This window comes from Chelon labrosus, assembly GCF_963514085.1.
Source record: "Chelon labrosus genome assembly, chromosome: 17".
NCBI lineage: Eukaryota > Metazoa > Chordata > Actinopteri > Mugiliformes > Mugilidae > Chelon > Chelon labrosus.
Window position 1 is genome coordinate 21,209,577 of NC_140350.1, and position 21,037 is coordinate 21,230,613.

The 21,037-nt window shown below is 42.7% G+C and overlaps 1 protein-coding gene across 1 annotated transcript; it reads right to left on the reverse strand.

Moving 5' to 3' along the window:
* Positions 1-1,308: 1,308 nt before the first annotated feature.
* Positions 1,309-20,549, reverse strand: usp28 (ubiquitin specific peptidase 28; the record flags this gene model as incomplete). The annotated part of the gene is made up of 26 exons (XM_084565542.1): positions 1,309-3,041; positions 3,135-3,333; positions 3,958-4,081; positions 4,407-4,486; positions 5,313-5,391; positions 5,710-5,888; positions 6,184-6,279; positions 6,375-6,668; positions 7,228-7,388; positions 7,943-8,278; positions 8,552-8,780; positions 9,030-9,100; positions 9,698-9,906; positions 10,016-10,192; positions 10,714-10,809; positions 11,050-11,177; positions 11,270-11,418; positions 11,508-11,584; positions 11,664-11,734; positions 12,405-12,542; positions 12,664-12,750; positions 15,421-15,583; positions 16,232-16,307; positions 17,503-17,647; positions 18,335-18,412; positions 20,505-20,549. The coding sequence occupies 26 exons, from the start codon at positions 20,547-20,549 to the stop codon at positions 2,866-2,868; spliced, it is 3,663 nt and encodes a 1,220-aa protein (XP_084421668.1). The 3' UTR covers positions 1,309-2,865.
* Positions 20,550-21,037: the final 488 nt, after the last annotated feature.

Here is a 21,037-nt window from a genome sequence, read left to right on the forward strand (position 1 = left end):
GTCTAAGTCTAACATTTACTGTGGGATGGTAGTGTGTTTGATTTAATACAATAGTCGTGGCTTGTTGACTATTGTTGGGTTAATTTAGCACTTTCTGCGTTTCTGCACAATGTCAAACTGCATTTCGTTGTGTATGTACCTGTATTATATGCACTGATAATCCATATAATATATAATGCATTGATAAACCTTTAATTGTCCCGCAATGTGGAAATTATGCTCCTGCTGTTTGACCCATCCATTTGTGGAGCAGTGGGCTGCAGCCTCTGAGGGCCGTGCCCGGGGAGCCATTTGGGGGTTAGATGCTTGCTCAGGGCACCTCAGCCATGGACACGGCGGCAGGAGGCGAACCTGGGGCCCCTCAGTCCCAAGCTGCACCTCTTACCACTACTTCACAGCTCCCCGTCTAATGTTACACCAGTACCAGTCAAGCTTCTCTTGACTGCAGAGGACGCATTAGTTATGTATTGTGCAGCTTCCAGCCAGGATCTACAGATAACACCACATCCAAAAATGTTAAAGAAAGGGAACCGGACTTGTAGAGTTTCTTGAAGGCACTTTGCCACTCATCTGAGTAGCTTCTTCAGTTCTAAGGGACCGGTGGGGAGTTGAGGTTTAAATAGGAAACCAGAAACCTGCTTGACTTGTGCCTGTTACCGACCAGATGTTGGCGTGACATATAGATAACACTGCTCATGGTCCATTTTTATGCAAAATACACTCTTATGTGAAGTTTTGTTACTCAAACGTTAACTCACATTCTTGTGGCTCAAAGAAAAAGAATAGCTTTCCCTTAATAAAGTTAATAATTCCATCAAACAAACAGCAAATTAATCAAACGGGCACCAAATCTTCATCTGGTGATAAAGTGATAAAACACACTGGTCCTAGTCCAAAGTAGGTTGAGAAAAATAATGACTTGTTTAATAAACAGGTAACTGTGTCCCACCTAGTGTCTGTAATCCATCCCCCTCGGCATCCGGAGCCTGTTTTGGGACATTCAGCACACTGCTCATGGCTCCTGGTGGTGGGTATTAACTCACTAGGACAACAAAACAAGCTAGCTGTATTATGGCTCTGCTGTCAACCAGAATCTATAGAAGACACAATTTAAAACAATCTGATGTTCAGTTTAGTGACACAAACATTTACTCACCTTCATAGGACTCCTAGAAAAGTAATAACAAAGGCAATGCCACGTAAGCTATCGATGTAAAAGAGGAGGAAAATGGTAATACAGCAGAAAAGATTTAAGGATCAACAATAGAAACTTTATTGTAAAACGGATCACAAATATACAGTGTCATGTTATTGAAACTCTGGTAAAATGGTGCATTATGTGCGTTTATGGCGGCAAGGCAGCAAGACGTATGTGAGCGTGTAGATGATAGTTAAAAAAGCGTCAGAAACAGCAGTTAGAAAGACACACAGGTGAAGACGGTCAATGATGAGGGAGTGTACAGAGAGTATTTAAAACATTTATTGAGTATCATCCTGGAGAACAAGTGGAAAACAACCGCGGCCAGGAATTGGCTTTACATCCAAGAAAATGTTAGAAAACACAGACTCGGCTGATTCATCCATGATACTGTTTTGCATGTGGGACACGATAAAAATGGCATTTCATCTCTTGTTCGTGCCATGTGTTTTGCTTTCATGGTTTACATGGTTTACAAAGAGCCCTTCACAAAGGGAGAAAAGGCACACCTGGACTCTCAAAGGTGCGGTACCACAGGGCGCTGTCATCTAGCTGCTGCTTGCTTCTAGTTCCAGAGCATAAACGTATTGAGATCTGAGCTCGTTCATAAAGTTGTAAAGGACACCCTGTCAATTTGTGCACGCAATAGTGCTGCAGATATATTTCTTTCTAGTTTAGATTTCCTAAAAATCTGTTTTGGAAAATTACGAAGTAATATAAAACACATTATTTATTTATTTATTTAAAAAAGAAATCTAATAAACATGAATCCAGTGTTTTTTAAGCCCTATAAAAAGCCTCATTGTGCATTCACACTGCTTAGCAACACAAACAACAAACACCATTCAGTCTGGTCACGTCCTGCAGAGTTGAGCGACGGCCCAATTGTCGCCAGTTGACAAGAGTTAACAAGTTAGCCGGTGGGTCAAACATGTCCATATGCAGTATGAACCTTTCAGAGTGCCAATCAGAATTTAACGCTTCATTGTTCTGCTGCAAGCGGGTTCCTTCGTTGCTCTTGCTGGTGAGTGCCACACGTGAGGTGGACTGGCTTATAGTTGTATAAACCGTTACAGCTTGTGCCGTAAATGTGTATTTAAGTCTAAAACATGTAGGCGTTAAGTGATGCGTGGCCGTTAAATACCTACATTTGTGCTGCCAGTTCTGCAGGAGACAAAAAGAAAGAGGACTGAGACCTTTAGGGCCTCTTTTGCATAACCTGCTGCTCCTTTAAGGCGCCTTATGGCTGTTATGTGCTGTTTGTACAGTAGGTGGGCAGGCAGAGGACACGTTTAAATGCTTCTACTGAAGAATACAGAGGATGAAATTTGATCGTTTTGAAGCCCGTTGAGGCTTTTGGGTTAAAATGATGCTAATTTCTCATAATGAGCATGTATTCATATGGCGACGGCTCTTCCTGATCCCTTTTTCACCCACAACAAGCGCTTACAGCTTACTACGTTAACACAAAAAATAAAAATCATGTGCAATGCCAAACCAGCAGATAAAACTGAATTGTGCCTACAGCTACTGAATGCTGCCTCAATCCTACATGCCGTCAGCGCAGACACAGAACCATCCACCAGCCAAGTTGCTTGCAGTTGAGAGGCACAGTTCAAACGGGCTGCTGCTTTTTTTTGTTGTTGTTTTTTTGTTTTTTCAGGGCTTTACTTGACAGCAACTACTGATGTGCTGTGAATGGACTCCATGACAGCCGCCAGGCGACTGCACAGGTCGTGGGCCTGGCTGACGTGGACTTTGGGTGGGTCTTTGAGCAACACTGTCTCGGCTGAACCGTCCAGAACCCTGGGCAGCAGCTCCCCCAGCTTCACCTGCAGAGAGTCTGAACACAAAGGATGAGTTTGAGGAGTTTTTCTTTGGCCTTAAGTTGTCATGTTAACCGGTATAAGTGGACGTTTGAAACCATCTTTCTCACCGTCCATGTCCTGGCCCAGGCAGCAGCACCAGTGGCTGCGGATGCTCTCCATAGTGTCCCGGTCTTCCTGGGCTAAAGCCGAGTCCCGGCTCATCAGGTGGAGACAGGGGATGACGGCCTCGTCCATGATGGCGACACCCTCCTCCACCTTGCTGTCCTCGCCGCTGCAGAACAGTCGGGACGCGCTCTCGTTCAGCGCCTGCACGGAGGACGACAGGGGGGAAAAAGACGGAGATTATTATTGTCTCATAAGTGAATTCACACAGATATATCTATAGGAGTTAGTATAGGAGTTATATTTACAGTTGTCTAGTGCATTAAATAAAATGACTAGAGCCTTTAATTGACCTTAAAATCAAAATATGTGATGGTGCTATTCACTCGTTGCACTTAACTGTCTTTTTTATTGCATTTTTCTGCAGTGAAGAAGCATATTTTGTACAAACAGAGAGTATGATGCTAAATTCTAGCTTGCCAACAACCGTTTCACCAGTAAAACTGGACTCCACAGGGATGCAGACAAAGCAGCTTTTCATTTCAACTTATCCTGAATAGTTATTCCTACATCTTGAACATGTTGACTTGTCTAAAACCTTTTTTTTTTTTTAGCGTTGCCACAAATAGAAACTAAATATGGACATTGCTGATTTAGATATTTTTGGCCGGATGTCACGTAATGGCAGATGGACACAGATAGTTCCCAGAGGACGACTGCTATGATTCTGAAATGTCCTTTCAGAGAGTGTGGGACAAAATACAAAAGCAGACCTGCTGTGTAAGTTCACTCCTTAACCTTAACCAACGACACGGCTGCCTTACTCACAGCGAGACACTTCCTCCTGTAAACTGCAATGAGAGACTTGTCCACGCCGCGTTTCTCTCCGTTCCTCAGCAGGCCGGAGTTGGTCTCGTACGCGTGAGCCAAGTAGTTCAACGCCTCTCGCATCCTGCAGCACAGGCAACAGTCGCTACGTCAGCACAGCCAAAAATACAGCGGCCACTTTTGCTCGAGGGACACGTGCAGCGTCTTCAAATAAGCAGGGCTCTAAGTCAGTCAGCTGGATGTTTAAAACTAATCATAAACACGTGGATTCACAGTCTTGAAACTTATTATTTAAAATGCACCCAAAGAGCAATTAAAGGAGTTAAAGATGTATTTTGAAATCCACAGTGTAGAAAGATCATCAGCTGTGTTTTATTCTTTATAAGGCAACTCAAATGATCAGGCTCATGCTTGCACACGTAGCGCTGTGGTGAGTCTTTGACACCTACTTCCCATGCTGGTAGTGCTCCAGTCCAGTCAGCAGGTAGACAAACACCGTCCTGAACAGCCTGTAGTCATCGTGCCACTGCTGCGAGAGAACAAACAGAACGACACAGCTCACAACAGTGCGGCGACCTTTTAAGTTTCCACTTGACAACACCCGAACCCAAGCTTTTTCATGTAGTTTGGCCCTCTTTGGCCGTTTACACCCACTGCTTTGCACTTGGGACATAAAACTTTAGAGACATTAAAAAAAAAAAGAACTGAATAACTTCCTAAAATAGCAGGACAGTAGCATGCAGTTGCAGCTGCAGGAAGGCGTGTGACAGATGCCTTGATTTATTATTCTATTATCGTTACTTAAGTTTATACAGCATCCTTATCATAACAGAAAGCGTCTAACTCCAGCCTGCGACTGGTAATCAGGTTCCCCCGTCTCAGTCTCGTCATGCTGGAACATGCATAGTTTTCATTCCAGTGCGGACAAATGTCACCGGGTTCACACGCTCCCTGCTTAAATTCCAACCATGCAGGTCCAAACAGATTACTGACACGATATACTGAACATAAAGTATGGAGTGCTGTGACCGTAAAGCGGTTGATAATATACGTCGTACCTGTTTCTGCGGTTGTTGCGCAAGATTTTTTTTGGCAAGAATGAGGTGACATTTCAAATTCTGCCTCCAGTGTTTGGTTTCTAAGTTCATATCAGATGAATTTGATTACATTTTTTAAATAGATATCGCAAATAAATCTGTTTTACATCTACAAGCTGACGATGCTTGGTGTGTTCCTTAATTTATACTAGAATATAATCGGGAGTTGAGACAGATTTATCCCAAAAAAAACACAAAAATAATGAAGGAAGTTTTAGGAGCGGGAAACACTGCGTCTGTTACGGGAACAGACAGTACCAGGTATTCATCCATGTCCATATCTTCTGGCTTAATGAGGCGCAGCTTGGATCGGGCTTCCCTCATGATACTGATGGCCCTGTATGTGCAAAAACAACACATAGAAGTTAAGCAACACTGAACATCCTTACAGCAACTTACAGGTCTCTGCTCTGGACACTAGATGGCGCCACATGCATGCTGTATTTCTATGCAGCCTGCGTAAAGTGCTGCAACAGGGCCTCTCAAACTTTATCTTAGCAGCTAATGCTTTTAGCCTCACAATTATTTTTTAAATATACGTCCAAGGCATCTTGATCTTCATCCCACAGTGTGACAATAGCTCATTTGTATTCTCATTATAAAACTTTTCAAACAGACACGTCAAGAGCACATTTATCTGTTAATCTGTGTGCACCTCTCGTCGAAGCTGAGGTTGCGGTCGGTAAACTGCTCAAGCAGCGTCCTCTCAATAACTCGCTTGGGCGCCTTGTTCTGGAAGAAGTAGACCAGAGAGTGCTGCAGACGGGCGTCCTCCTGGGGGGTGGTCTCCTCCTGGGAGAGCTCAAACAAGCGGGAATACTCTTCGTGGAAGGCCTGAAAGAATCGCGGGGAATTTTATTAATGCCCTCAAAAAATACTGACCAACGCTTGTCTTGTTGTCATTATAACTTGAGAATACTGGATTTTATGAGCCAAGAGTCAAGTAAACCTTCTTAAATGCTAATATTAAGAGGCTCTATTAATCATGATATATCAACAAAGTCTACAGTTGACTTGTAGCAAACAGGTCCTTAAAAATAATACGCAGCAAAGACATAACTGCTCAAAAGAGGTAGATCAATCATGTATTCAGTTTAGCGTTGATGTGAGACACAAGAAACGATCGTACCTTGATGAGGCCAGCCTCAGGACCTTCCTTATCAAAAATCTGTCTGGCCTTGGCTATGGCCATAATGACACCCTGCATAGCTGGAGTCAGCATCATCTAGGAAAAAAAAAGAAATGTAACGTGTTGCCAGATTTTACTGTCACTGTTAACGATAACCATAAATTCCAGTGTTATCCCGTTAAGACACGTACCTCTTCATTGTATCCATCGGCGTCAGCCCTCACCATGATCCTGCCCACGTTGGGAATCTCCACTTCTGAGACCTCGTTCTCAGGCTGTCGCTGTCTAGCCGGGACCTCCTGACGCTGCTCCTCGTCTCCCTGCCCCGCTTCGTGTTCACGTTCATGCTCAGGAGCCTCTCTGGAAGCCTCCGGCTCGCCTTCAGCTTCAGGGCCTGAAGCTGAAGGCGACCCCTCCGTATCGTCCTTCTCCACGTGGGGGTCGGACGGTGACTGATTAGTGAGCTCTGCATCGGGGCCAGGAGTCTGACAAAGAAAGATTTGACAAAATACGTATGATTATTCATTCCCTCTATCTTTTATATCAAATTAGTCTTTTGCTTTTACCCTAAATGTCTATTACAGAGATTGAATTGTGTGCCTCCAGCTACCTCTTTACAATACTCACAAGAAAATCAGTATCTACTGAGGAACAAGTGCGGAGCTAATTGTGAAACACCTGACTGATGAGCAGTTCCTGAACAAACGGCTGGTTTTATTATATCTCGTCAGTTGGATGAGTAGAAAGACCAGATTACAGATTAACAGTTGCACCGGTAGTCAAGATATTATGAGCACAAAAATAACACATGTACTGCTGAACAAGCAACTGACTATCAAACACTGAAGTCGACAGCAGTCATTACTCTTGACATTTGCTTTATCTGTACAGTCCTCTACGACCTGGCCTGACATTAAGCCTGAATCTCCAGCACTGAAATGGGATCCTTGACACAGATGTACACTCTTTATTTTCGTGGCCTAGAAAGTCTGACCCATATTCTACGGGAGGAGGGGTTGGGAAGGGCGTCGCGGACTTGCCCACCTGACTCTGCAGCTCTTTCTCGGCCGAGGTGGAGCTCTGGCTGGGCCTCGGGGTGTCAGTGTCAGCGTCAGCGACTGCTGCGCTGCTGGTGTCGCCTGGCTGGCAGCCAGGGCTCTCTGGTGGTGGTGGTGGTGGTGGTGGTGGCGATAACTCTGATTCTTCTGGGGTCAAAAGAGAGAGAGAGGCTGTGAGTCAACACGTGCATGGAAAAACAACACTGTTTTGCAGAGTTACTTGCAGAATATTCTGTGTAATTGGAGCATCTACTGTGGCTAGATTTCTTTAAAGCAATAATAAAGCCTGTGCCACTGTGCGTTGGCAGACATCTCTCTAATGAGAATAGAGAGCTCTGCAGGAAGTCAGATACAAGTGCTGCAAACATGGGTTTGATAACTGACGCTCTTTATGTAAATACTCAGCTCATGTTACCAGGAAGTACAAGTATTTTTGGATTAACTCTACTAAGAGTCGCTTGCACTGGATATAACAAATAAATTTGCCATTCTTGGGATTATTTCTTGCATAATATTGCTCCCTTTCTGATAACCTCATTGATTACTGCACATTTTTACACCATGTCCACATTCCCAAAAATATCTGTGTCATCTATTTGTATTTATTGGAACCAGTTCTTTATATGGGAGCTTTAAACTTAAGCTCAATAAAGCATTTCAGAAATGTGAAGTAGTTTTGTGCAGACTTATAGAAACTTCACCTTCAGGCTTCTCTCTGGCATCGGGCTCTGCGTCCTTCTCTGCTTCCGGATCTGCCTGTTGCTCCGAAGCAGCTCCCTGCTCCAGCTCTTCGGCGGAGGGTCCCGACTGGGGGGCTGGCTCGACGGCTGCTTGCTGCACGTTGTCCTGACCGGGGCTCGGGGGCTCTGCGGAGGCTGTGGACTCCTCTTGCGGGGTGGCCGTCTGGCAGAACTGCTCCTCCCATTCACTGAGCTCCTGCTGGAACCAGCGGTTGTCCTCCTGGACGTAGCGTCTGAGGACGGGCGGCAGGGAGTCCATGCCTTTCAGCACCTGGCCTGTCTCATCATCTGTGTCTTCTGGGTGAGTGAGGGGTAAATAAAACCCACTTAATGACTTAAAACATTATATAATGGCCTCTGTTAAATATCAGGTTTGCAGAGACGGAGCAATTTTACAAAAAACACTGACTAGAGAGCAGAATTTCTATAATTCACAAGAATTATTTGTGTTTTGTTGCAACGTTTTTACTCTTAATCAGACTAATTTGGGCCCAATCAATCCTAAATTCTGCTCTCCATGCATCCACTTTGCTCTACTACTCGCCAAGTGAAATCCATTCGTCGTCGTACCTGTGATAAGTTGGGGTAGCCTGTCATCGATGTACATTAAGCAGTACGCGCTGGCGTTGGTCATGCCCCCGAAGGAGTCTCGCTCAAGCTCCTCCCACGACGACTCGGTGATGCTTATATCGTTGTACTTCATCCAGCGCTGGTTAGCGTGGTCGTAGATGTAAGCCCAGTAGTGACCTGCCGACGCCTGGCCTTCATGGACGAGCACTGCATGGAGTCTGTATGGCACCTGAGAACATATCATCCATACACTCTGAGTGGACTCTGCAGCTCTCAATTAACTGCAGTATAACCTTAAATTGACCTGCTGTTATTTGTATTCTGCTGAGCAGTATATATTACATTGTGTTTTTCCTGATGGAGATCAGCGAAGGAATAATCTGATCCCGGATCTAACGCACTTTCCACGGCTGTAGATGCTAAATATGTAATTGAATTGCAGCTTGTCAGAGTAAATTAGGGCGAGTGCGAGCCCTACCTGGCAGAGAGTGTTGTCTGAGTACATGCCCTCGAGCGTCTGGGAGAGCCTCTCGATGCTGGCCTTTAGCTCTGGCACACAAACAAACACAAGAAAGGGGGAAACAAAAGAAACAATTATTTTCCTCTTCTGAATATATTTGCATTTTATTTGAAATGTTTTTGCCCTGTAATGAGAAAGTTTGTCACCAGCCGGTATTTAATTGAGCAGACTATGACTCAACTCGACTATTAACATATACTGATCTATTGTCTGGGACTGGCATGAGTCACAGTCAGCTGAGAAACATAGGATTGTTCTATTTTTGTGCCGGTGCGCAGCTCTGGGCTAGTGAAGTGGCATTTTCATGCACGGTATGCTGATGCTCTTTCTTCACCTGCAGTATTTATATTTATATACCAGGTATTTCATTGAAGCAAAGTGCCAGAAGAAGAGCAGTGCAGGATGAGTGTGCGACAAGTCTGGGGACAAAGTTCATTACTGTCAAGTGAATATAGTGGAGTATTTTGCAGCTAAATAACAAATTCCATCATGCTGAGGCAGCCTAAGCATGTAAAGACTTGTATAGTCTGAATGGAGTGGAAGAAAAAAAGGCATTAGGAATAAATCTGAATCTAATAACTGTGTTTAAAGCAAGGTCAGTGTGAGCGTTTTTTCCATTAGCATACCACTTATGTCATTTTCTACTTCAGTCCGCCAGCGCTGTAGGCAGGTCTTAACAAAGTGCAGCTCTTCTTCGGTGATACTGTGCGGGGCTGGATGCGGGGGGTAGTCGATGGGGAGTCTGCACTGGGTGAACGGCTTGTATATGGGAGTCCGCTGGCAACTGGAAACACTGGAAACCAGGTCCTCTGATGAATCTGCTTCTTCGGGTTCACTGAAGAAAGCGCAAAGAAGTTGGAAGTTCGTCCAGTGTTCACTTCAGAGGGCAAACTGTAAGATTCATTCAGCGATCTCCAATTTAGAAAGTAGAACGATTAAAACACCTGTCTTTGGAGATGGTTTCACTGAGGGGGTGGCTTGCAGGAGTCGGTGAAGATGCAGCCAGTCTGGGGTCTTCAGCCGGGGAAACACTTGTCGGCTTGGTGGTAGCAAACTCCAACACGAACTGGAGCATGTCGGCCAGAGGATACTTGGTCGGTCCCGAGCCATAGTTTTTATAACTGTGAATAAAGACACATGGAAAAAGTTGCACCAAGATCTGTTCTCTTAAAGGGGAACTACTGTTTTCTACAACCTGGACCTTATTTCTGGCATAAAATACGATCGTTTACTCACCCATATAACTTGTAGTCGTTCGGGAGATATTTAGATCTGCGTATATCCATATAATGGGAGTGAATGGGGCACCGAAACGGAGCCTCTAAATAACGCATTATCTGCCGCGAAACTCGTTCATTTCACCAATATTTTGTTATGATACGCTAGTGCTATTCCTTGTTAGTTCGGAGTTACCTGTTATTATCATCCAGGGTAGATTGACCAGCACAGTTTCGGTGCCCCAGTCACTCCCATTATATGGATATACGCAGATCTAAATATCACCCGAAGGACTACAAATTACACAAAAGTTATATGGGTGAGTAAACGATTGTATTTTATTACAGAAATAAGGTCCATGTTGTAAAAAAAACAGTAGTTCCCCTTTCAAATGTTGATGTATCCCAGTTGTCAGGTGACTTACCACTCAAGTTTTTGTTGTAGGAGAGCAAGCTGCTCCTTGAGTTTTTTCACCTCTCCCCTCCTCTCGTGTGTCCGGTCTATGTTTTTGTGAAGATATCTGTGCACATAAAAATCCAGCAATCCCCAAAACTGATTATGAATGTAAGACTTCCCGAAACATTTACATATTTTCTTTTCTCCCCTTCTACATACAAGCAGCGCTCTGAATGCATCAAGTTGTCAGTCAGGCCTGCTGTAAATTTATGCAGCGCTGGTTTCCTTTGAACCGTCCTTTGAATCCACACACCCCCTGTAGAGACTGCCCCTTCCTCCTCCTTTTTTTTTTTTTTAAACTCACCTGTCCATATAAATGATCTGAGGAAACTCCAGTTTCTTGTGAATCTTCTCAGGGCGCCCGAGCTGGGTGTTGAATTCAAATCTGGAAAGTTCAAATGTCAAGACTGGCGGTAGCTTTTTGAACCATCTCTGCAACCAAGAGAGAGCACAGAGTTCCTTAGCACATCAACATACTGCATGCATGTATTTCTATTCTATTGTTAGTTGATGAAATTATTCACCTCACGGCCAGGTGTGACGTTGTGTTCTGAATGTAGTGACTCGATCTCCTTCTCAACCATAGCGCCTTCTAGGCATTCATCAAGGTTGTTGAATCCGTTGACTTGCAGAGGGTACTGGCCAAACTGCTCAATGTTACATACCGTCTTACCTAAACACAATCACAGTCGAGTGATTAGGAACAGAATTCATACCGTTAAATGACACCACTACAAAAAAAAATGAGTACAGAACTCATACCCTCATGTCTTCTTTCTGTCACAAAGGTACCATAGAAGAGCTGGACCATGGGGTTATGTTGTTTGTCTTCTGCTTTGCTAAAAAAATAAAACGTGACGTTAATTAATGAGACTTTAAATTAAATATTTATGGGGAAAATGTTAACATATGACTTACTTTCCATTGGCAGCCAGCTGAAATGCATCCTCTAACCAGTCAAGGAGTTTGTGGGAAAATTCACTGACGTCCTGAAATGGACAAATTGTTCAAGAAAATAGAAAATTTCTCTTCTTTTCCTGTGATTCAATCCTTTGTAATGCACGTTAAAGTAAATGGAACTATTGAAGGAAGTTAAAAGAACTACAGGAACATTTTCTACTCGACATTGTTGGCTCTGAGTCAGTTTAAGATAAGCAGGTTCCACACGACTACAGGCCTGCACTAAGGCAACACAGCTCTCTCCATGTCAACTGAGCAAGCTCTGCAAATAATGTTTTGCCGTGAATTTACTGAGAAAGATAATGACATTAGGTTGAAACCATATAAACTGACACTCTGGTGGAAGTTACAGCAAAACCTGGAGAACGTAATTGACCTCTGCACGTTATTATCATGCACCGTGAGAAGATCCCTAGCTGGACATGAGCTGAAAGACGTGCAAGCCTAAATATTTTACTATAATGATCTTCATGGGGAAATTCTCTCTCTGCATTTATTCCATCCATTCGTTCACACGGCACCAGGAGCATTATTTTTCTACCAAAGCATCTCAGCAACACTCATGCAGAGGCTACACATATCATGAAAACTAGATGATAACGAGTTGCTGAATGTGTCCACTGAGTCTAACACAGTAAGAACAATATGAGCAAGTGCGAAGGCCATGAAGAGTACATCTTTATTCAGGTTGTGTTCTACCTGTTGGGCCTCACTGGTCCTGAAGGCTTCTCGCAACAACTCCACCGCAGCAGAAGGATCCACAAACCTGCGCGTGGAGCCCACCATGAGGGCAAACAGACATCGCAGCTCCTGCATGAAAGCTATGTTCCTCTTGTCCTGTTAACATAAACACCCGCAACACGGCTCGTGAGCGTAGCCCACCTCCCGCTAATCGTGCACCTCAAAAACAAGACGAGGCGACGGTCGATCGCTGCGCTAGTGACGCTAGTTTACTCACTGAATGGCTCTTACACTTCTCCAGTAGCCGCTCAGACAGATGGTAGTTGAGAACCAGCCTCTTGAAGACGGGCAGGTGGAACAGTGACTGCAACGTGAAAACAAAACAGCATTAATCTAAACTGTGAAAGTTGAAATTTTGAAGAGGAAACCTAGAATACTGCCCCCACGCGACAACATTTCGCTTTTTAGTAAAGAAAAGGTGCAACAGTCCAACTTTCATTTACCATTTTTTATGTCAAACCAGTGGTTCCCAAACTTTTCACAGCCCCGTACCCTTTAAGACATTTGACCTCCAGCCATGCACCCCCCTACTGTCACGCACTTCAGACTCCTCATCGCTGTCCGTGGCTATGCTAGCAGCTTCGCTAGCCACATCTGCACTGCTTCTAGCATCCCGGTCAAAGTTAGATATAGAAGTTGAGGAATAGCCTGGGTTGTTGTCGCTGGCATGTGCATTTTCGCCTGTGGGTTGACTGGTGGCAGCAGCTGAGGTCTCTCTGGAAGGGCAATCTATCTGTTTTAGCCATTTATCCATTTTTGGTGGTTAGAAGGGAGACCTAGTTTACCTCAGACTGATGACTTGACAGCTCAAATGACAGAAAGTTATCAGAATTGTTGACGACATAATTTAAAGACCCAATCAAGAACGAGATTTTCTTGTTTCTGGAGGGTAAATAACTGTAGCGAGTATAGCTAGATCATCATATCAGACATTTCAGGGAATCGGTGTCTTTCTTATTTAGGGGACCTAGCGCTATAGCTACATTAGCAGCAAACTGATACATAGCTTCAAAGCCAGTTGTCCTACAATCTAGATATTAACATAATTGACTCACATGAAAAGCAGTCTTTTGATTTTTCATTTAGGTGGAGAATCAGAAAATGAGAAAACAACCCATTATCCGTTTTTTTCAGTTTCAAAATGTAATCAGGCTGAGTTCAGAATCAACTCTTTCGCGTACCCCAGATTGGGAATCACTGTGTTAAACCATTTAAAATATGGTTGTTTATCATATTTAGGTGACAATTCGTAGATTTCACAAAACTGGGCCCGGGTAAAATAGCGTGGGCCACGCTGTAAGCACAGACAGTTATCTCAATCTCTGTTTTTGACATGAATGTCAAATAGTTTTATTGAAGCTACCAGGAAGACATGCCACAACAATTTGTTACAGGACACCTGTGTTTCTCATGATAAACTCAATGCAGTCACTTAGTCTTAAGTGTCATGTGCGGCGGCGATGCGAGCTCCTTCTGAGCACTTATGAATATCTTGATATGCATTTCTATTGAAATAGGAAATTCAATTATGGCTTATCTCAGTTTTACTGTAATTTACACCACAATGGGTAATAGAGGGAATATGAGCTGACAGCTGATTCATGTGGTCACTCAGCTTCTATCTGATAGCATGATGACTTTTTTTTAGGGGGAGGCTGCAGTAACACACAACAAACAATCATTTGAACTGCATTTGTATGCAACACAACACCGCCTCGTTTCGCTATTCCTCCTCCCTGTGAGGGGTTTGACTTCTAAACTGATGAGGAAGCCCTATCTTGAGTTCAGCAAACAAACAATCACTGCCTGCGCTCGCCCCCGTTTCATACACGGACTGGAAATCCTCCGCTCGGCTCTATTCTCACATCGCTCGCTATTTAATTATCCACACAGTCCTGCAGTGCGTCTCGGTGAGGGCTCTGGTTTCTGCCCGAGCCACCTGATAGCGCTTCAGTCCGGAATGGACTTATAATAGAATTAGCAGCTCGGAGAAATACTGTGTGTTCAGATTTAGCAGGAACTTGGCCATGCATTTCTGTTTTCCCTTTTGATGGCTAACTTTATTAGCACGGCGCAGAACGACACGGCACTGAGGAAAAGGCGAGATTCCTTCACACTGTTTATGCTATAAAAAAAAAAAAGGTTGGGCACTGCTCTCGACTTCACTAAATATTCCATAGATTTTGGAGGAAACAAGACTTGACTCTAGACCAAATCTTTGAAGTCTATAAATGTCTGTTGAGCTAAGTGACAGAGTTATTTGCATCTTAGGAGCAACAGAAGTTTGAACAGACGGATACATAGTAGGTGTGAACTGTGCAGTGTTATGAATGTTGGATTTTAGTAGTTTCCTCGTGAAGTGCGACATGTTTCCGACTATCCCGCGTAAGTAATTTGTTAAATACTCACGGTTAACGTGTGCAGTATGACACGTTTCCCCCCTTACTTATTTGTTTACATTTCCCTCTGTATGAACTAATACCTACGTGTTGTAATTAACACCGAGGCAAGTGTCCAGTTTCCGAAGCAAAAGAACAGCCTGTCAGATCTTAACTTCACACAAACAGATCTCTGACACGTGACAGAAACACTGTGGCTATTTCCAATTTTAACTAAATTATAAAACAAATAATAACAATTACTGTTCAAGTTTCTTGTCCTAAGAAGACAGATTTGAGCAATCCTTGAAATAGAGTTTTTATCCCATATCACTACATAATGGAAGCTACAGGGTAATAAAATATGATGTTTACGGGTCCATTACTTTGTAAGAATTCTGAATGTTCCCCCTCCAAATTACACTGCATTACAATTTTATTTCTATATTCTATTTTTATGGAAATTGGTCAACAATAGATTGTGGTAACATTTGTTTTAAGTAAGTATGTGGGTAGCACCGTAAATGAAGCAACAGTTGCGCCATCGTTATTAATTTCCATCAAAATCGTCAGAACTGGCAGCTTCTTGTTCTCACCTGGATGACAGCACTGAACCAGCAGGTGTTCCCCACGTTGCGAATGCCCACGGGCCAGTCGTCCTGGCGGATCCAGTCTGCAGGGCTGCACATCTCACTCTGGGCTTCGCATCTCTTCCTCTTCATCCTGGCTGCGTTTTCCTCTGCGCTGGCCTCCAGAGCCCTGCAGAACAATAGATAACCATTTAAAAAAAACATCGATCTGACAGCTCTATTAAACACAGTTGGACCCAGTTAGATTCCATATCCCGTGCCTGTGTATAGGTCGCAATAATAAAACCTGTGTTTAATGTGTGCTTACATGCCGAAGTCCAAGTTGATTACCTACACATTAACATGCCAAAATGTTAAAGCTAAACTAAGAAGAGTATGGGGTATATAGCGACATAGCGACTACATAATACGTTTCTGCTCAGTGAAAGAAAGTAATCCCCACTGCCTTGTTTGGCCTAGATTCTTGGTGGACCATAAACATGACAAACCATCCAGTTGTTGTTGACATATTTCAGTCTGGACCAACATGGCTGGCTGTCTAGCAATGTAATTCCCAGAGCAATTCTCATAAGATGATTAAGATAATTAGCTTCAATCAGTGATTAATTGATAGACCAGGCTTATTGTAAATGCAGAACTTGCAAAATTTGTTAAATTTTCTACTTGTTTTCTATGTTTTTTGTTGTGCACCTCTCAGCAGTGACCTCTGTTGAGAGTCCAGGGTCTTTAGCTCTAACTGCAACCTTTAGGAAGTTTGTGGGGCGAAGAAGTTCAGCAGAAACTAAAAAAACTAAAAAGGAAGAGGCTGACGCTGTACCTGTGGAATTCTCTCTCCTCTTCCTGGGCATTGTGGGACTCCTGCAGGCTGAGCTCAATGGCGGTCTGCAGTTCATCTATAGGAAGACACAACAACGCGACAGTCGAGACCCAATAATTATTGTTAAAATTATTGTTACTGTATGTGTGACAACTGAAGACGGCTGCATTAATGGCAAAACCCTTGTTTGACATCCTCTTCTCTAAGGTCCTTATTTCATTGATAGTTTGTGGAGAATCAGTTTTTCTGAGTTAAAAGAGATCAAAGTTGTTTCAGTGATCCCAGCAATGGATTTCATGCCTAAAATGGCTTACAGATGGTCCTGGAACAAGCTTAACTGTCGTCCTGAAGGCAGCTTTGACATCTTACTTTACGCTGGGAGGAAGGAATTTCCTCATCCCGCAGTGTGCCTCAATTTCCCAAACTGCACACAGCATTCGAGCATAATTTTTGGCAAATTGGTGGCGTTGAAATGTCTTAACTGTCCTCATCAGTCTGATACTTTTGGTTAACCCTTTGAAATACTCATTGAAATACTTGGAAATTCAGAATTTCAACCCTAGAGTGTTATTGCAGGCCATAAGAGGACCTTTTCCTTTTGTGAAATGTTTCAAAAATGTTCATCTTCATGTAGAAAATCAATTTTTTGGGGGGGTTTTAGACCATTAGAACATAAGTGCTGGTTCAGGCACTTGTTAAAATGCACATTATCACAACATTAAGCTGTTTCTTCTTGGTACCTAATCAAGCAGTCATTCTCAATGTTCATGTAGAGGTGGACCTTGCAGTCTGTCCCTGATTTGACCTGATAATATTTCCTTGCTCTTCTCCGATTGTCCGGGCGACACCACATGCTTCTAAACCTCACTGAGAGGCACTGGGACGCAATTTAAAATGTGTGTGGAAGTTACCACATATGGTTACTCGCCCCATAAAGGGTTAAAGAGGTTTTTATTGTCATTTCAACCATATGTAGCAGGTGGAGTACATAGTGAGATGAGAGGATGTTCCTCCAGGACCACGGAGCTACATGAAGACATAAGACTAAGTACAAAACAAAGCACTGAGTATAAAGTGCACATGTGCAAGCTTATGCAGACAATGCAAAAACAATGCAAACGGTGCAAGAACTAGAGACAAAGACAAACAGTACAATACACTTGAGAGACATTTGTGCTGGAAGCGTTACAACCAGCCTCGAGTGAAATTGTATTCTTTTTGAAATACAAAAATTACTTTAATATAAAACGAATGCAGTCAGAAGAGTGCACATGATTTTTCTGTCCTCAGTGTACCTTTCTTGCCCTCCCAGGCCTCTCCAGATGTCCCCGACTCCTGTGGTTCCCCAGGGTCCTGAACCTCTGCAGGCTGGGTTGTCAGCAGACCAACCGCATGTCCGATGTCACCCTGACTGGCCTTAAAGAGAGAGAGAGCACAAGAGTATTAGTAGCGTCCACATGAGATTTAGCAATACAAAAATCCTGCTGCCAGCCTGGTTGGATGATGCTTCAGTCAGTTAATCTGTTTATCGCACTTGTTTGTCTAATTATCACTTTTCTAAAGGTTCCTATTAACTCAGAGTGTTGGGGATTTTTCATGTGCAGTTATATTTCAAAACATAAGTAGTGCACTGGGGTGGAAATCAGGCACTGTGGGGTTCATTTAACACTACTTGAGTGGTTCTGACAACGGACTGGATAACATTTTCCACACAGTATTTATATTTTCTGTAGTTTAAATTGCTATAACACTAATTCTACTAGATTTAATTTGTATTGGGAGTCAAATTTAAAACACAAAAGCCTTATTTAGTTAAGTTAATTAACATGAAAGTAAATTGGGACAGTAGTTTTGAGTAGCAGGCTGGTTTACTGTCCGTCCAGGAACAGAAAAAAATAAAGATTCAAATTGTTTTCTGTTGCAAAAGTCCCTTTGGATAATGTTGAAACTGTGTAAATATCTCAGGCCTGCGATACGGATACTCTTGCTGTATAAAAGTCACTCATTGGCTTGCAAGGAAGAAAATCAACTGCACAAATGTGTCATTGCACAACGGCGAGGAGGACGCTAAACGTTGCTGCTGATTTCTTCATCAGGTCTTACATTCAGAGCTCTGTAGAGAAGCTGTTGGTCCTGGATGCCGGTGATTTCTCTCAGCTGGTTGATCAGCATTTCGCTCTGCTGAGGGAGAGGTTCGGACACACACACACAAAAAAAATAAAAATCAGTCAAACTTACAGCAGCTAATTTCCTCAGTGGTAGAGATTGGGTTAGTGATAAAGTGGTATTTTAGATCCGGATTATAAATGGGAATCATTACAGTCTTAACTGGATTAAAACGGTTTTGAACTTGCTTTTTATCTTTTTCCCCCCCTTGATATTTAACCCTAGTGGTGACAAGACGATAAAATAGTTCACCTTGTTCCACTGTTGGTGGGAACAAATCGAGGCCCATGACGTATCTGAAGTTACGTGTGCCTCAGTTGCAGCCTATGACCCACATAAGCAGATATTCATAGGGCGTACAGACGCTTATATGGACTTGAAGGACAAACGGCAACCTGTCATGCCTGTGAGCTCCCACATATCGGCTCGGTCGGAAACAAATGATTAAATGGACCAAAATATATTGCCCCTTATTTACTTTACTTTCTTACCAGACAACCAGCAGAGGCTTCAGGAGTATACTGGTCCTAACCAAGAAACAGTCTGGCACATATGCCCCGACAAATGACTAATTATGATGGTATACTTTAATGTGTAATGGTTAAACGAACAAGATGTGTCGATATTATTATGTAGTGAGATTTAGAAGTGGTAGGTGGACTGTGTTAAATGCTAACTGGCTAGTTTAATATCAACCTATTCTATTAATATTAACAAATTGAAGCATTAAATAATGTTTTTGGTCCATGAATAGACACCTTGTATTTGATATGTGTGTTCGTGTCGGTGGCTAGCCGACCGTTTCCTATAAGTTAAACTCAAAACACTGAAAAAGGCCTATTGAGGCCAGTGGAACCAATGTTTTTGCCATCTCACCGAACACGCCAACGGGTCATTAACCACACTGAGACTAGCGAACACAAACGCTTACAGGCCGTCATGTGTTTTGACCTCACGGACGTGTGAAGTTCTAAAAAGAAACAACACAGGTCTGCCGAGCGAGAGGCGCTATATAAAGCCTGCCATCCTGACAGCAGGTGGACATGTCATGGTATCACACACACACACATATACACACACACATGAAGCCAAGAGCGAGCTGACCAGACTTATATGGAGTCCGGGGGGCTATCTGAGACCCCTCTTAGTTTGCCTCTATTTTCGGCTGCTGACATGGATACCACAGGCTTCTGTTTATCATTCCACTCACCATGCCACCAGCATGGCGAGTGAGCCCTGGGTCTCTCCTACTCTCTTTCTCTTTGTCACACACACTTCCTATGTCAATAGCAAACAGGAAACAGACGGGAACATTTTAATTTTCATTTGTCTTTACGGCCATGCAGTTGTTGTCATCCGTCTGACTTACAGAACCAAGATTGTCAGACACAAATACAAAAAAATCCCATAAATCCTACTATATGTAAACCCTTACTACCAGTGCATCATTCAGGTTCACTTTCTGTGTGTCGGAATAATTAGAATAGCCTATATTTATAAATCAGTAGATTCGATAGATGGCTGCTGAGCCAAATGATCATTAAATGTTTTTAAATTAAAACTTTTTTTTCTGATAAGAAATAAAATCCTTTAGGATTTAAATCCATATGATATCTCTGGGGTATTTCATGAAATTAAGTTTTGATAGCATCATGAGCCACAAACTGTCCCAATAAAAATCTGAAAATGTAACTTGAATTATTTGCTTATTGTATTTACATTATTATATATAAAAAAATAAATGCCTCACATCTATAATTTAGCTATTGGATTCAACCAAAAAACTCAAACAAACAAATTATTTTTAATATATATATAATTTACTGTCAGTTGATCAATTATATATTCTTATAAAAATAAAAGTATATCTTATGTATGCCGAATTCATAAGCGTTTTCTAAAAAGTGTGAAAATGTTTTAAAACTCTTTAAAATCTCTTCTTTACATGAAACAAATCGAGGGGCAACTTCAAAATGCCAGATTTTGCAATGCACGTTTGGCTGCGTCCACACAACACAACTAGGGGTTAGTGCTAGCACTTCAGGCATTCCGATGCAAATATGCCAGTTATCGTGTTAAAAGCAGCCTCGTCGGTCTTTACGCTCACCGAGTTCGTTGAGTTTTCCCCATTTTCAGACTGTTCGGCTCTCATTGCAGATAAAAACCGGAATTTCTTCTCGTTTTTTTTTATCCCCCCTTTCTAAACGCTTCCAGCTCTGAGACCGACTCAAACCAACTCCATCTGTCAAGCGCCGAGAGCAAGCGGCCAGCTGCGCGCGCGCACCTGTCAAGAGACGCGCGTGCACGTCAGCCAGAGCTAACCCGAGATTAAAGGTGACGCGCGCCCCCGCGGAGTGATTGACTGGAAATTTCTTGAGGGTAAAACAATACTTCCGGTGTCCGTGACACATTTAAACTGGTCCTAACTTTAACTTTAACTTTACTGCGTGTGTCTACAGCCTGTAGAGTAACTCTATTTATTTATTACTTATATATTTTTTATTTTAATTCCCCTAATTTTTCATATCTACACCTTTCTTATTTCTATTATTTATGTTCTATTATATCATCCATTTACCCATTTAAAAATGGTTGTTACTCCTTTTTTTGCTTTCTTTTTTTGACTTTTACACAATACCT